Source organism: Schistocerca nitens, chromosome 3 (assembly GCF_023898315.1).
Source record: "Schistocerca nitens isolate TAMUIC-IGC-003100 chromosome 3, iqSchNite1.1, whole genome shotgun sequence".
NCBI lineage: Eukaryota > Metazoa > Arthropoda > Insecta > Orthoptera > Acrididae > Schistocerca > Schistocerca nitens.
The window spans coordinates 772,046,231-772,061,361 of record NC_064616.1 but is presented as its reverse complement, the minus strand read 5'-3'; the positions used below and the strand labels follow the sequence as shown (position 1 = coordinate 772,061,361).

General features: G+C 43.6%; 1 protein-coding gene across 1 annotated transcript in view; it reads right to left on the bottom strand.

Moving 5' to 3' along the window:
* LOC126248776 (glutaryl-CoA dehydrogenase, mitochondrial) overlaps positions 1-15,131 on the bottom strand; it is a 173,108-nt gene that overhangs the window by 40,213 nt on the left and 117,764 nt on the right. Inside the window, exon 6 of the mRNA XM_049950145.1 lies at positions 7,818-8,037. Within this exon, the coding sequence (XP_049806102.1) occupies positions 7,818-8,037 (220 nt within the window). The remainder of the gene's footprint in view (positions 1-7,817; positions 8,038-15,131) is intronic.

Below are 15,131 nucleotides of genomic sequence, written 5' to 3'. Positions count from 1 at the left end.
TTACTCGGCAAGGTGAATCAGTTACCTGGCTGTAATGGGAACTACTTGGCGATTTGACTCATTACAGTAATGTTCCAGTCCAACTCAGAGCACAAAAAGGGACTGCAGAAAATACCTTTGTGGAAAGCCATGACTACTTGCTATTAACATCATTAATATTACAGGAAATGAAAACAAGGAGAGTGTGATAGTGCTGACACAGAAGGTGATAAAAGATGTGTGGTGTCACTGCCAGACACCACACTTGCTAGGTGGTAGCTTAAATCGGCCGCGGTCCATTAGTACATGTCGGACCCGCGTGTCGCCACTGTCAGGATCGCAGACCGAGCGCCACCACAAGGCAGGTCTCGAGAGAGACGTACTAGCACTCGCCCCAGTTGTACGACGACGTTGCTAGCGACTACACTGACGAAGCCTTTCTCTCATTTGCCGAGAGACAGTTAGAATAGCCTTCAGCTAAGTTAATGGCTACGACCTAGCAAGGCGCCATTTGTACCATTGCATGTATCTCAAGATAGTCTCACTTGTATCATCAATAATGCTGTATACCAAAGGACGATATAAAAGTTAAGTGTTCTAGTAGCTACGTTCTTTTCTTTATCACATTCATTACGAATCCTGTTCCAGACTTCGCGCCAGTCGGCGTGTGTGTATGTGTGCCCTTTCGGCTACCCGTCTCTGTGGACTGGCTGCCTTGTCAGTCCACTACATTGGCGACGAGTCTCAAAAGGGACTTTAGCGTTCGTATTGTATTAATTTGCTTGTGTCATGGCTTCGCCACATTCTCCAGATGTACTGTCCGAATTTTATCGCTTGCAGAATCAGCAGACGCAAGCGTTATTGGATGCCCTTGGACAGCTCGTCCAGGGTCAGCGTGCACTGCCACTCGATGCGGCCGCCGCCGCTTCGCCGCTACCGCAGCCACAACATGCGGTTGCACCCCCGTTTCGTAGCTTTGATGCAGCCGTTGAGTCTTGGACAGAATGGTCCCGACAATTTTGATTTCATCTCGCCGCCTACAGAATTCAAGGTAATGAGCAGCAGCCGTTTTTGCTTTCGTGTGTCGGTGTGTCCACCTACCATGTGATAGTGAAGTTGTTTCCCCGACGCGACGTAGCAACTCTGTCCTACGAAGAAATTTTGTCTGCTTTAGATGCCTATTTCAAAGAAACAGTTAATGTCGTTGCAAAAAGGTATACGTTCTTTCGTACAAAACGTACGGCCGGTCAGACTAATCGGGAGTGGGTTGCAACTTTGCAAGGACTTACTAGGGATTGTTTATTTGAATGTGACTGTGGACTCCCTTATTCAGATACAATGGTCCGTGATGCAATTGCACAGAACGTTTCTGATGTTCGCATAAGGGAACAGATTTTGAAACTAGTCAATCCCTCCCTTCAACAAGTGATAGACATATTAGATAGGCAAGACACACTTGACTTTGCTCAGGAATCATTTGAAACTTCGCCAGCTGTGTGTTGCATTAACCGGCCCGCCGCGCGCGCTGCGCGGAACTGTAAACAGCCTTCGCGCACGTTCGCACCGCCACGTGTCCCGCGAAAGCAAGCAAATGCAGTGAAATCATGCCCGCGGTGTGCAACTAGACATTCGCGTGAGAATTGCCCATCACGCCAGGCTATTTGCTTTTTCTGTAATAATAAAGGACATGTTCAAAGTGTTTGCCAGAAAAAGCTTAGATCAGACACTCACACCCATTCCAGGCCCTTTGCTTCGCGCCGGAATCGAACCAAGGACAATCGGGCTCGTGCACCTTCGCCCATGGACATTCATGTAGTTAATTCCACCCCGTCCAGTGTTCCTCTCGCTAACAGTGACTGTGTTCGTCCCACAAAAAGTGTGCGTCGACGTCGACGGAAGTCCCGTCACGTCGCGCGTGATTCTGTTCCAGTGTCTATTCAAGTTGCACAAAACAGTCGCTCATGTCGTCAGCAGGACAAACTTTTTGTAGATTTGGACTTTGCCGGACAAGTGATACCATTCCAGCTTGATACCGGAGCTGCAGTTTCATTGCTCAATCACGACACGTACAAACAACTGGGCAAACCTCCGTTGCGTGCTGCACGTGTTCAGTTAAATAGTTATTCCGGACAAGCTATCCCTGTATTAGGACAGTGCACTCTTCTTGCCACATACAAGGGACAAACAAAACTTGTGTCTTTTTACGTCCTTCGTTCTTCTACTGCAGTGAACTTGTCTGGGTTAGATTTATTTCAGTTGTTTAACTTGTCTATAGTAAATCAGGTCCTATCAGTGAACGAGACTGTGCCTTCAGACAGTGTTTCTCATCTGTGTGACGAATTTGCAGACATTTTTGCACCGGGCCTTAGTTGCGCTACGAACTATGAAGCACATTTGGAACTGAAAGTCGACGCGCAACCGAAATTTTTCAGAGCGCGCAATGTTCCCCACGCATTGCGTGATGAGGTCGCCAGAACATTAAACGATTTAGAATCGCAAGGTGTAATTGAACGTGTGCAGGCTTCTCTCTGGGCATCACCCTTAGTTATTTTGCAAAAACCTTCCGGAAAATTGAGACTTTGCGTGGACTTCAAGGCAACTGTGAATCCACAACTTGTGACTGCTACTTTTCCTTTGCCCCGCCCGGAAGATCTTTTTGACAAACTGTGCCCGGGAACGTATTTTTCAAAGTTGGACCTAGCAGATGCGTACTTGCAAATACCGGTGGACGACGAATCCCAGCGCGTCTTGGTGGTTAACACGCATCTTGGTTTGTACCGATTCAAAAGACTGCCATTCGGGTGCGCTTCCGCCCCTGCATTGTTTCAGCAATATTTACAAACTGTTTGTGCGTCGGTCCCTACTGCTGCGAACTATCTGGACGATATTGTGATCTCCGGAAAGACAGAAGCCGAACATTTAGCAAACCTCCGCACATTATTTCAGGTCTTGCGACAAAATGGTCTTCGCTTGCGGAAGGACAAATGTGTGTTTTTTGCTCGTGACTTACCATATTTGGGACATGTAATCAATGCCCAAGGCATACATCCGAGTCTGGAGCACCTCCGTGCCATACAGGACTTGCCTTCACCACAGAATGTGAAGCAGCTACAGAGTGTGTTGGGAAAAATTACCTATTATCATCGCTTTCTACGCAATGCCTCTTCCATTTCAGCTCCGCTTCATCGCTTACGCCGTAAAGGTCTTTCCGTTCGTCTGGACGATGGAATGCGAACGTGCCTTTCGCCAGTTGAAATCGGCGTTGCTTTCTAATACTTGCCTTACGCCATTCGATCCCCAGAAACCACTTTTGTTGATGGTCGATGCATCGGATTTCGGGATCGGTGCTGTGCTTGCACACAAAGATGGTTCACATGATCGCCCTATTGCCTTTGCGTCCAAATTGCTGTCGTCGGCGCAAAGAAATTATTCACAGATAGAGAAAGAAGCTTTGGCTCTCGTATTTGGTGTTACAAAGTTTCATGATTTCTTGTATGGTCGTCACTTTACCATCATCACAGACCACAAACCTTTGACATCGCTTTTTCATCCGCACAAGCCTATACCTCCACGTACAGCGCAGAAATTCATTCGCTGGTCAATTTTCCTCTCGCAGTACCACTACGATATCTTGTATCGGTCCACTGCTAAGCACGGCAACGCTGAGGCGTTGTCCCGTTTGCCTGTTGCTGAGGATAAAGCATTCGATTCTTCCAAACTTGCTTCCATGTTCATTGATTCGGAAACCGATGATGTGGTCGACTCATTTCCGATTGATTTTCGTCGTGTAGCTATAGCCACAGCTGCTGACCCTGTCCTTGCTACTGTTTTGTGTTTTGTTGCTACGCAATGGCCCTTGTCAACGTCGCGGATCGAGGATCCGTTGGTTTGCCGATTTTTTGCTCACAAGGAGAGACTTTTTGTACGACGTGGTGTTTTGTTGTTGCGTTCGGATAATGATCAGTCCAGAGTAGTGGTCCCGCGTTCGTTACAGTCCTCTGTCTTACGGCTCCTTCACCAAGGACATTGGGGTATAGTTCGAACGAAACAACTTGCTCGTCAGCACTGTACTTGGTTCGGCATCGATGCTGCGATTACGAATATGTGCTCTTCTTGCCTGGCGTGTGCCGAACAACAATACGCGCCGCCGCGGAAATTCTTTGCATGGCCGAAAGCCACTTCCCCTTGGCAACGCTTGCACATAGATTTTGCCGGTCCATTCTGGAATGCTCGATGGTTGGTTGTGGTCGATTCTTTCAGTAATTTTCCTTTTGTTGTCCGGATGTCTTCCACGACGTCATCTGCCACAATCCAAGCGTTGTCTGCTATTTTTTGCCTTGAAGGTCTTCCACACACTATTGTTTCCGACAATGGCCCACAATTCCTGTCCGCAGAATTTCAGTCATTCTGCAAGGCCAATGGTATTCAACATCTGACATCCGCGCCGTTTTCGCCTCAGTCAAACGGTGCCGCAGAACGATTGGTCCGGACTTTCAAGTCACAGATGTTGAAGTTGAAAGAGTCGCATTCTCGGGAGGACGCATTGTTGCTCTTTTTGTCCTCGTATCGCTCTCAGCCCAGCGAGGGTCGCTCGCCGGCTGAGTTGCTCCACGGTCGTCCTCATCGAACCTTGATGTCTTTGCTGCATCCGCCGCATCAGGTTCCTGTGCAGCGGCAGACTCCTGCTTTTGCTCCTGGCGACGTTGTCTTCTATCGCAACTATCGAGGTTCACGGCGTTGGCTCGCAGGGCGCATTCTTCGCTGCCTCGGCCGCGCGATGTATTTGGTTTTGGGGGCCTCTGGTGTGGTGCGTCGGCATCTCAATCAGCTGCACCTCTGTCGTCGCCCAGGTTCTGCCGCTCCCCGTCTGCTTTCAGTGACGGTGCCGTCCGGTCAGCGCCCTGGGGACCCATCTACTGGCTCGCCTCATCCCCAGGTGTTACCGACGATGCCTTCCATTTTGCCCCATGGCGACGCGCCGTTGCCGCCGCCGCCGCCTGTTCTCCCGCCGGCGCCGCCCGCAGTGGACGCTTCGCTGCAGCAGCCCAGCGCCTCCCTGGGTCGCGCGCCGCCGATCGCTCCCCGTGACCAGCTGTTCTCCGCCATGGCACTCTTGCCCGCTCCGGCCCAGATGTTGTCAACGCGCGTCGGAACCCCCGACGCAATGGAGGTCGACCCTTCGGCCCCTCCTGTCTCATTACGGGCGCATACACTGCATGTTAACGTGCGCCCTGGACTAGGTTTTCAGGCGTTTCCTAGCTCCCCTCGGACCGAATGGCAGGGTGCGGGTGGCACAGCCTCGCCTGTTGTTAGGCTCCCCACCCCATCGCATACGTCAACATGGGGTCCTCCCCACGGCGGGCGGAAGCCTTATCACACGGCCGTCCGCCGATTTGCGGGGGAGGAATGTGGTGTCACCGCCAGACACCACACTTGCTAGGTGGTAGCTTAAATCGGCCGCGGTCCATTAGTACATGTCGGACCCGCGTGTCGCCACTGTCAGGATCGCAGACCGAGCGCCACCACAAGGCAGGTCTCGAGAGAGACGTACTAGCATTCGCCCCAGTTGTACGACGACGTTGCTAGCGACTACACTGATGAAGCCTTTCTCTCATTTACCGAGAGAGAGTTAGAATAGCCTTCAGCTAAGTTAATGGCTACAACCTAGTAAGGCGCCATTTGTACCATTGCATGTATCTCAAGATAGTCTCACTTGTATCATCAAGAATGCTGTATACCAAAGGACGATATAAAAGTTAAGTGTTCTAGTAGCTACGTTCTTTTCTTTATCACATTCATTACGAATCCTGTTCCAGACTTCGCGCCAGTCGGCGTGTGTGTACGTGTGCCCTCTCGGCTACCCGTCTCTGTGGACTGGCTGCCTTGTCAGTCCACTACAAGATGCATTCAGTTAGGGAATGGTGTGCAAATTACAGAAGGAGGGATATGATGCCAAGTGGAGTAGGACATCAAGTATGTGCCCCAAAACAGAATTAGAGAAATGCATACAATAAATATTTCATTGGTGATCTAAATAAATTGCTGCAATATTATGGACATGGAAGGAAATACAATCTTTGCAGAAATTTCACAGCTGTTGTTTCACTGAATTAGCCTCCCCTACTAGAAAAGAAACTCTAAGAAAAACTGTTCCATCTATGGGATTTGATTTTAGAAGTTGCTAGAATGAATGAGTCATGAACATACTGGCAAAAAAGCCTATGATATCAGACTTTAAAAAAATTTTAAAAATGAAGCATTAGCATAAAGTGACCAATGGTTTACTTAGATGAGCCATGGATCCATACACACTGCACTGTGAAAAATATTGCAAAGTGGCAATGTGTGAACAGTGTCATTGTTGTGACTGCAGAGTTTTATTTTTTGTTCACATTTCCTCTGTGACTACAACAGGAAAACTTCAGACTATCATGTAGAAATGGCAAAAAAACTACAAATCTGTAGAAACAAAGAAAATCAAACTTTCACATTAATTACGGAGCAACAAACATTTTCTCTTTATTCAATTGGTAAAGTCTTGCAAAAAATGTCCCTTCTTACTGCTGTCACGCCATCTAGACCTAAATCCTACAGAACTATTATGAAATCTTGCAAAGATAATCATGATACATCACACATCTTACTCTCTAACCTGAAAAACTTAACAGCTCATGCTTCCGCTGCTAATAAATAAATGTCGTTTGTCGTCTAGCTTGGTGCATACCTTTTGATGTAACACTACTTTGGTGATTTATGCATCAATTTTTCTGGTTATAGTTGCCATTACAAGGCTAAGTGGATTTCCTTCCAAACCTTTCCACCTACGAAAAATTTGAGATGGTCACTGGGAATCAAACACAGTGGGAATCAAACACAGGACCTTCGCATTACTAGCCACAAATGCTAACCACTAGACCACAGTGTCACTTTGCTTATGTGGCTGTGACATTATCTTTTACTGCTGTGTCATTAGAACACTGGAAAGTATACGTATCATGCCAAAAAAGTGTGTGATGATGATTGGAGGAGACACACTTTGATGGCCAAGGAACTGAAAATATAAATAAAATCATTCAGCACAGATTCAAACAAAAAGTCAGCATTGTCATCCTTCAGTGAAACAGCAGACAAAGAATCAACAGATACACACGTAGAAAATAGCGATGTCACTGGGGAAGATAGTTTTCCAGATATTGCCCTTCTTACTGCTGCCCACTGTGAGCAGCCAAGGTGAGATATACTATGTGTCCCAATTCTGGTCTTATTCTAAATGGGTACTTCATTCAGATGTGAGTATAGACATTTAGCGCATGACAGCACTCCTCTTGTAACAGTACTGGAAAGTACACCATTACTACCTCCCCTCCTTGCTTATAGGGCATGAACACAGGGGCACCGACACCCTGGCCGGATAATTGGATCGTTTTGCTGGGTAAACCTTCAGCTAAGGGAATTAAAATACACTCATCTGTGGAATCTAAAGGAAGTTCTAGACATTACAGGCATAATAAAGAAGAAAATTGTAGAAAATAAAGTAACTTTTGCATCTGTTGCCTAAAGATGCTTCTACTAGAATAAAGAAATTTTTCTTGCTGTTCTGAGTTAATACATACACAAAACATGACACTTTACCATCACTTGTTCCTACCAACACACAATTCTCATTTAACAAAGAATTACATACTGCTCTTGGTTGGTGTCGCAACGTAGTTGTCAGTCTCACACATTGCAATTCTTGACTGAATTACTCTGCCCATATTCAGTATGTTCTGGTATAAGATTAGGGATCATGGTAGTGAGTTATGGTGACACATGACAAAAACAAAATTCAAGCTTACTTTGAAACTAGTCACACCAGGAAGAACGTTTTCCTCTGGAACTTCAACTTCATCTAAGAAAATCATTCCTGTAGCAGATGCCCGAAGTGAGAATTTGCCTTCTATTTTGGGTGTTGCCAATCCTTTAGCTCCATTCCTTTCCACAATGAATCCTCGTAACTTGCCGTCTTCACATTTTGCCCAAATAATTAAAATATCTGCAACTGGGGCATTGCTTATCCTGAACAGACAATAAGTTACATAAACATAGATGCAGTATTACAAATACACTTTTCAAATCAAAAGAAATCAACACAATGGAAACTCATCATAGATAGTATTAAGGAACAAGCATATGACAATATGATGTGTCTGAAATACCCAAATATAGCTACAGGTATGTACTATTATGCATGCCCGCTCGGTTAGCTGTGCGGTCTAAGGCAATGCTTTCCGGGTAGGAGGCATGCCAGTCCACGGCACAAATCCATGCGACGGATTAGTGTCGAGGTCCGGTGTGCCAGCAAGTCAGTGGATGGCTTTGAAGGCGGTTTTCCATCTGCCTTGGCGAATGTGGGCTGGTTCCACTTATTCTGCCTCAGTTACACTATGTCAGCGATTGCTTCGCAAACACTTTCTCCACGTACACATACACCATCATTACTCTACCATGCAAACATTGGGGTTACACTCGTCTGGTGTGATATGTTCCTGGGGGAGGGGAGGTGTCCACTGGGGGCTGAACCGTACAATAACCCTGGGTTCGGTGTGGGGCGGCGGTGGGGTGAGTGGACTGCTGTAGCCTGTTGTGGGATTGTGTACCACTGTGGGCTATGGCAGGGACAAAGCCTCTCCATCATTTCTAGGTCCTCAGTTCCATACAATACAATACAATACAATATTATTATGCATGATTATTAACATAGAAAAGCACCAGTGTAGGATTTTTATAACATAAGAAATGATATTATTATTATTATTATTATTATTATTATTGACCTTTATTTGTCTATGATACCTTTACAGCCTTGAACATTGTAATTACTGCACACTTACAATGATGATATCATGTCGTACATACAAGGAATACATAAGCTAAAATAGAAGCACATTAGATGCCATTATATAAACATTCACTGCCACTAATACACTGCAACATTCAAAAGTAATACTACTGATAATGGAGTTCAGAAATGTCTGAGTTGGTATAAAAGTCTTTTAATTAACAGCTGTTTCAACTTGCTCTTAAAGAAATTTCCACAGAGCTGCTTTACATTATTTGGCAACCTATTATAAAATGCAAGTGGACTTTCATTTGTAGCTCTTTTGTTACTCAGTATCATAATAACAACATCTTATGAGACCTTAGTTTCTCCGAGTATAGAATGTCGTCACCCAGCTGCATTCCCGTAAGTTATTTGAATACACCTTGTTCATGTATTGCATTAATAAAATCTCTATTCATTATGCTTATTGCATAATTCTCTTTTGCAAATGTAATTGTCATAAGCATATACCTTTATTATATAGTCAATAAATTATACTTAATATAGTCCCAACATGACTAGTGTCATTAAAGTAGTAATTACCATAACTAGTATCTTCTGAAGCCTGAATATTTTATCCATGTAGACTGTTGGTGCTCCACCCCAAATTTCAGTCTCGTGTTGTAAATGTGAAGGGATTAATCCATAGCACATTTGTTTAATGATAGGAGAAGTTATATATTTTTCAGGTGTTTTAGTAACCAAATATTTCAGCTAGTCTCTTTACAGATGTAGCTGACAGACTCTTTTCATGTAAGACACTCATCAATAACAATGTCTAAAAATGTATGTTCATTGGATGTTTCAACTGTAGACAGTGATTCAATATTTATATACACTTGAGACTGGTTGCAATTGAGCACCAACTTTATCACAACAGTCTTGGCCTTATTCGGTATAAGTTTATTCATGATCAGATGTTCCACGATTAGTTCAAAGTTGTCTTTATTGTTTTGGAATGCTATCTGCTCATTGCGGCTGAGGATAATAAATGCTGTATCAGCAGCATAGTTCACTAGCTTTAAGTTTTATGATCTAAGAATACTTCCCTGGGAACTCCAAAGTTGAGAGTCTTGTATGCTGATTTTACTGTGAGGCATTCTTACTTCCATTCTTATAAGATAGTTTAGCATACTGTCTCCCATCTCAGAGATAACTTATGAATTTTAGTGATACTGCTCTTATACCGCTAATTTGGACAAAAGTACTGTATGATTTATAGAACCAAATGCCTTATGCAAATCTATAATTAATACTTGCAACACTTACTACAGTGAAAAACCATACTTCAACATAATTGTTTCTCTTGTATCTGCACAGGCACGACAATGTTGCAAAACCTAGCCATCAGCACAAATGTCACTAATCTAGCCAACTGTGGGCACTCAACCCGGGAGCCTGGAAGCTGGACCGCAGAAGAGGATAAACTCAATGTGCAAGTTGATCTATGGGGGAACAGGGAGTCCAAACACCATGTAGAGACACAGGGAGAAAAGCACAAAATGCAACCAGCATGAATTACCAAACAAATAACATGTGGAAACAAGAGCATGCTGCAATGTGGAAGCCAGGTCAGTGTTAGTCGATCACTCCATAGGAACTCACTGGCCCAACCTATCGTCCCCGGCAAGTAAACACTTGAGTCAGCAGTTCTGCCCATATGACACTCCACACATGACGTCCATGATAGCTTTCTGCACTACTCTACCACAGGACCCACTGCAGTTCATCTGTGTCCATACATTTGTCTGCTGGTGGGGATACCAAAATTTCAATTGAGCAACACATTATTGACTAGTTCTACAGCCCTGAAAGTTCTCCTTGGTACCCAAGCCACAAAATAATAATATCTTTATTTATGCCAATGCAATGTTCTTCTACACGCACATTGATACAGGTATTTCAATGATTGGTGGTCTATTAAAGGTTCCCTTACTTGAAATGAAGTTCAGTACATTTCTATCATCTGTTCTATGCAAATAATTGAGGTACAAAAAATTTTGACCTCAAGTCTACATTATTCATGTAATATCCTGACAAACAGACAATTATTCTGGTATATGTTTCACATTTCCTGTTGTTGTTGTTGTTGTCTTCAGTCCTGAGACTGGTTTGATGCAGCTCTCCATGCTACTCTATCCTGTGCAAGCTTCTTCATCTCCCAGTACCTACTGCAGGCTACATCCTTCTGAATCTGCTTAGTGTATTCATCTCTTGGTCTCCCTCTACGATTTTTACCCTCCACGCTGCCCTCCAATACTAAATTGGTGATCCCTTGATGCCTCAGAACGTGTCCTACCAACCGATCCCTTCTTCTAGTCAAGTTGTGACACAAACTCCTCTTCTCCCCAATCATATTCAATACCTCCTCATTAGTTGTGTGATCTAACCATCTAATCTTCAGCATTCTTCTGTAGCACCACATTTCGAAAGCTTCTATTCTCTTCTTGTCTAAACTATTTATCGTCCATGTTTCACTTCCATACATGGCTACACTCCATACAAATACTTTCAGAAACGACTTCCTGACACTTAAATCTATACTCGATGTTAACAAATTTCTCTTCTTCACAAACGGATTCCTTGCCATTGACAGAGTACATTTTATATCCTCTCTACTTCGACCATCATTAGTTATTTTGCTCCCCAAATAGCAAAACTCCTTTACTACTTTAAGTGTGTCATTTCCTAATCTAATTCCCTCAGCATCACCCAACTTAATTTGACAACATTCCATTATACTCGTTTTGCTTTTGTTGATGTTCATCTTACATCATCCCTTCAAGACACTGTCCATTCCGTTCCACCGCTCTTCCAAGTCCTTTGCTGTCTCTGACAAAATCACAATGTCATCGGCAAACCTCAACGTTTTTATTTCTTCTCCATGGACTTTAACACCCATTCCAAACTTTTCTTTTGATTCCTTTACTGCTTGCTCAATATACAGATTGAATAACATCAGGGATAAGCTACAACCCTGTCTCACTCCCTTCCCAACCACTGCTACCCTTTCATGTCCCTCGACTCTTATAACTGCCATCTGGTTTCTGTACAAATTGTAAATAGCCTTTCGCTCCCTGTATTTTACCCCTTCCACCTTTAGAATTTGAAAGAGAGTATTCCAGTCAACATTGTCAAAAGCTTTCTCTAAGTCTACAAATGGTAGAAATGTAGGTTTGCCTTTCCTTAATCTATTTTCTAAGATAAGTCATAGGGTCAGTATTGCCTCACGTGTTCCAACATTTCTGCGGAATACAAACTGATCTTCGCAGAGGTCGGCTTCTACCAATTTTTTCATTTGTCTGTAAAGAATTCGCGTTAGTATTTTGCAGCTGTGACTTATTAAACTGATAGTTCGGTAATTTTCACATCTGTCAACACCTGCTTTCTTTGGGATTGGAATTATTATATTCTTCTTGAAACCTCACGGTATTTTGCCTGTCTCATACATCTTGCTCATCAGATGGTAGAGTTTTGTTGGGACTGGCTCTCCCAAGGCCGTCAGTAGTTGTGATGGAATGTTGTCTACTCCCTGGGCCTTGTTTCGACTCAGGTCTTTCAGTGCTCTGTCAAACTCTTCACACAGTATCGTATCTCCCATTTCATCTTCATCTACATCCTCTTCCATTTCCATAATATTGTCCTCAAGTACATCGCCCTTGTATAGACCCTCTATATTCTCCTTCCACCTTTCTGCTTTCCCTTCTTTGCTTAGAACTGGGTTTCCATCTGAGCTCTTGATATTCATACAAGTGACTCTCTTTTCTCCAAAGGTCTCTTTAATTTTCCTGTAGGCAGTATCTATCTTACCCCTAGTGAGATAAGCCTCTACATGCTTACATTTGTCCTCTAGCCATCCCTGCTTATCCATTTTGCACTTCCTGTTGATCTCATTTTTGAGACGTTTGTATTCCTTTTTGCCTGCTTAATTTACTCCGTTTTTATATTTTCTCCTTTCATCAATTAAATTCAATATTTCTTCTGTTACCCAAGGATTTCTACTAGCCTTCGTCTTTTTACCTACTTGATCCTCTGCTGCCTTCACTATTTCATCCCTCAAAGCTACCCATTCTTCTTCTACTGTATTTCTTTCCCCCATTCCTGTCAATTGTTCCCTTATGCTCGCCCTGAAACTCTGTACAACCTCTGGTTTAGTCAGTTTATCCAGGTCACATCTCCTTAAATTCCCACCTTTTTGCAGTTTCATCAGTTTTAATCTACAGTTCATAACCAGTAGATTGTGGTCAGAGTCCACATCTGCCCCTGGAAATGTCTTACAATTTAAAAACCTGGTTCCTAAATCTTTGTCTTACCATTATATAATCTATCTGATACCTTCTAGTATCTCCAGGATTCTTCCATGTATACAGCCTTCTTTTATGATTCTTGAACCAAGTGTTAGCTATGATTAAGTTATGCTCTGTGCAAAATTCTACCAGACGGCTTCCTCTTTCATTTCTCCCCCCCAATCCATATTCACCCACTGTGTTTCCTTCTCTCCCTTTTCCTACTCTCGAATTCCAGTCATCCATGACTATTAAATTTTCGGCTTCCTTCACTACCTGAATAATTTCTTTTAACTCATCATACATTTCATCAATTTCTTCATCATCTGCAGAGCTAGTTGGCATATGAACTTGTACCACTGTAGTAGGCATGGGCTTCATGTCTATCTTGGCCACAATAATGCGTTCACTATGCTGTTTGTAGTAGCTTACCCGCACTCCTATGTTTTTATTCATTATTAAACCAACTCCTGCATTACCCCTATTTGATTTTGTATTTATAACCCTGTATTCACCTGACCAAAAGTCTTGTCCTCCTGCCGCCAAACTTCACTAATTACCGCTATATCTAACTTCAGCCTATCCATTTCCCTTTTTAAATTTTCTAACCTACCTGCCCGATTAAGGGATCTGACATTCCAGGCTCCCATCCGTAGAATGCCAGTTTTCTTTCTCTTGATAACGACATCCTCTTGAGTAGTCCCCGCCCGGAGATCCGAATGGGAGACTATTTAACCTCCGGAATATTTTACCCAAGAGGACGCCATTGTCATTTAACCATACAGTAAAGCTGCATACCCTCAGGAACAATTACGGCTGTAGTTTCCCCTTGCTTTCAGCCGTTCGCAGTACCACAACAGCAAGGCCATTTTGGTTAGTGTTACAAGGCCAGATCAGTCAATCATCCAGACTGTTGCCCCTTCAACTACTGAATAGGCTGCTGCTCCTCTTGAGGAACCACACATTTGTCTGGCCTCTCAACAGATACCCCTCCGTTGTGGTTGCACCTACGGTACGGCCATCTGTATCGCTGAGGCACGCAAGCCTCCCCACCAACGGCAAGGTCCATGGTTCCTGTTAATAACCCATAATTCTTTCATAAGGTACAATGTATTCCCTTCCACAGAGAAAATGCAAGCAATAAGAACTGAAATATACCAGCAATAACTTCAGCATGGACAACACCAACACCATCAACTACTTCAGTAACAACCAAACAAGCAGGAGAGTCAATAAAAAAGTTTGGAATTATGCCGTCGCCAACAGTCTTAGGAGATACAAGCTTTAGTGTCCCTACTACCATGGCCATCATCATTTGTGCCATTCCAAGAAACACAGGGGCTTGAGACTCTTACACGCAATACCAAAAGCAACATTTTGAGGTATTCCAGGTGCATTATGTGAATGTATGTAATTCACTTTTGTAATGGTTCTGCCACACATCTGTCACTGGCAGAAAACTTGAGAGGCTATCGTTTCTTATACCAGGTAAACTCTTATATTATTATGTTAACTGCTAAATAATATTTTAATGTTTTATTTTAGACAGTGAAAATAACCACTAAATTTTTGTACTATTCTGACCCACACAAGGATAAAATTACTGTCATAACAAAGCAGCAAGAATGGGGACCAATGAGAATACGTTGGGGGCAACAGAAAGGGAGAAAAGACATGGGAGAGTGTCCTCTGTGACAGAAACAAACAGAAGGCTGTCAGAGGTGGGAGCTTTGCACTGTTTATGGTCAGGATACAGGACAGCAGTAGCAGCCAGCAGGGGGTCTTCAGCATGGACTGGTGAAGAAGGACATGGCACCTGATCCCACATAACGCTGCCATTGTAGGTGATGCAGTCACTGCCATTATGGACACTCCATCCAGCTCATTCAATTGGTAAGTCCTAGTTTCCAAGATTACATGGGTAATAGTCTCAAAAGTCAAAATGGCTGTCATTTGCTATGCTACACAAAGGAAGCATCAACTACCAGTTTGTAAAATGATCC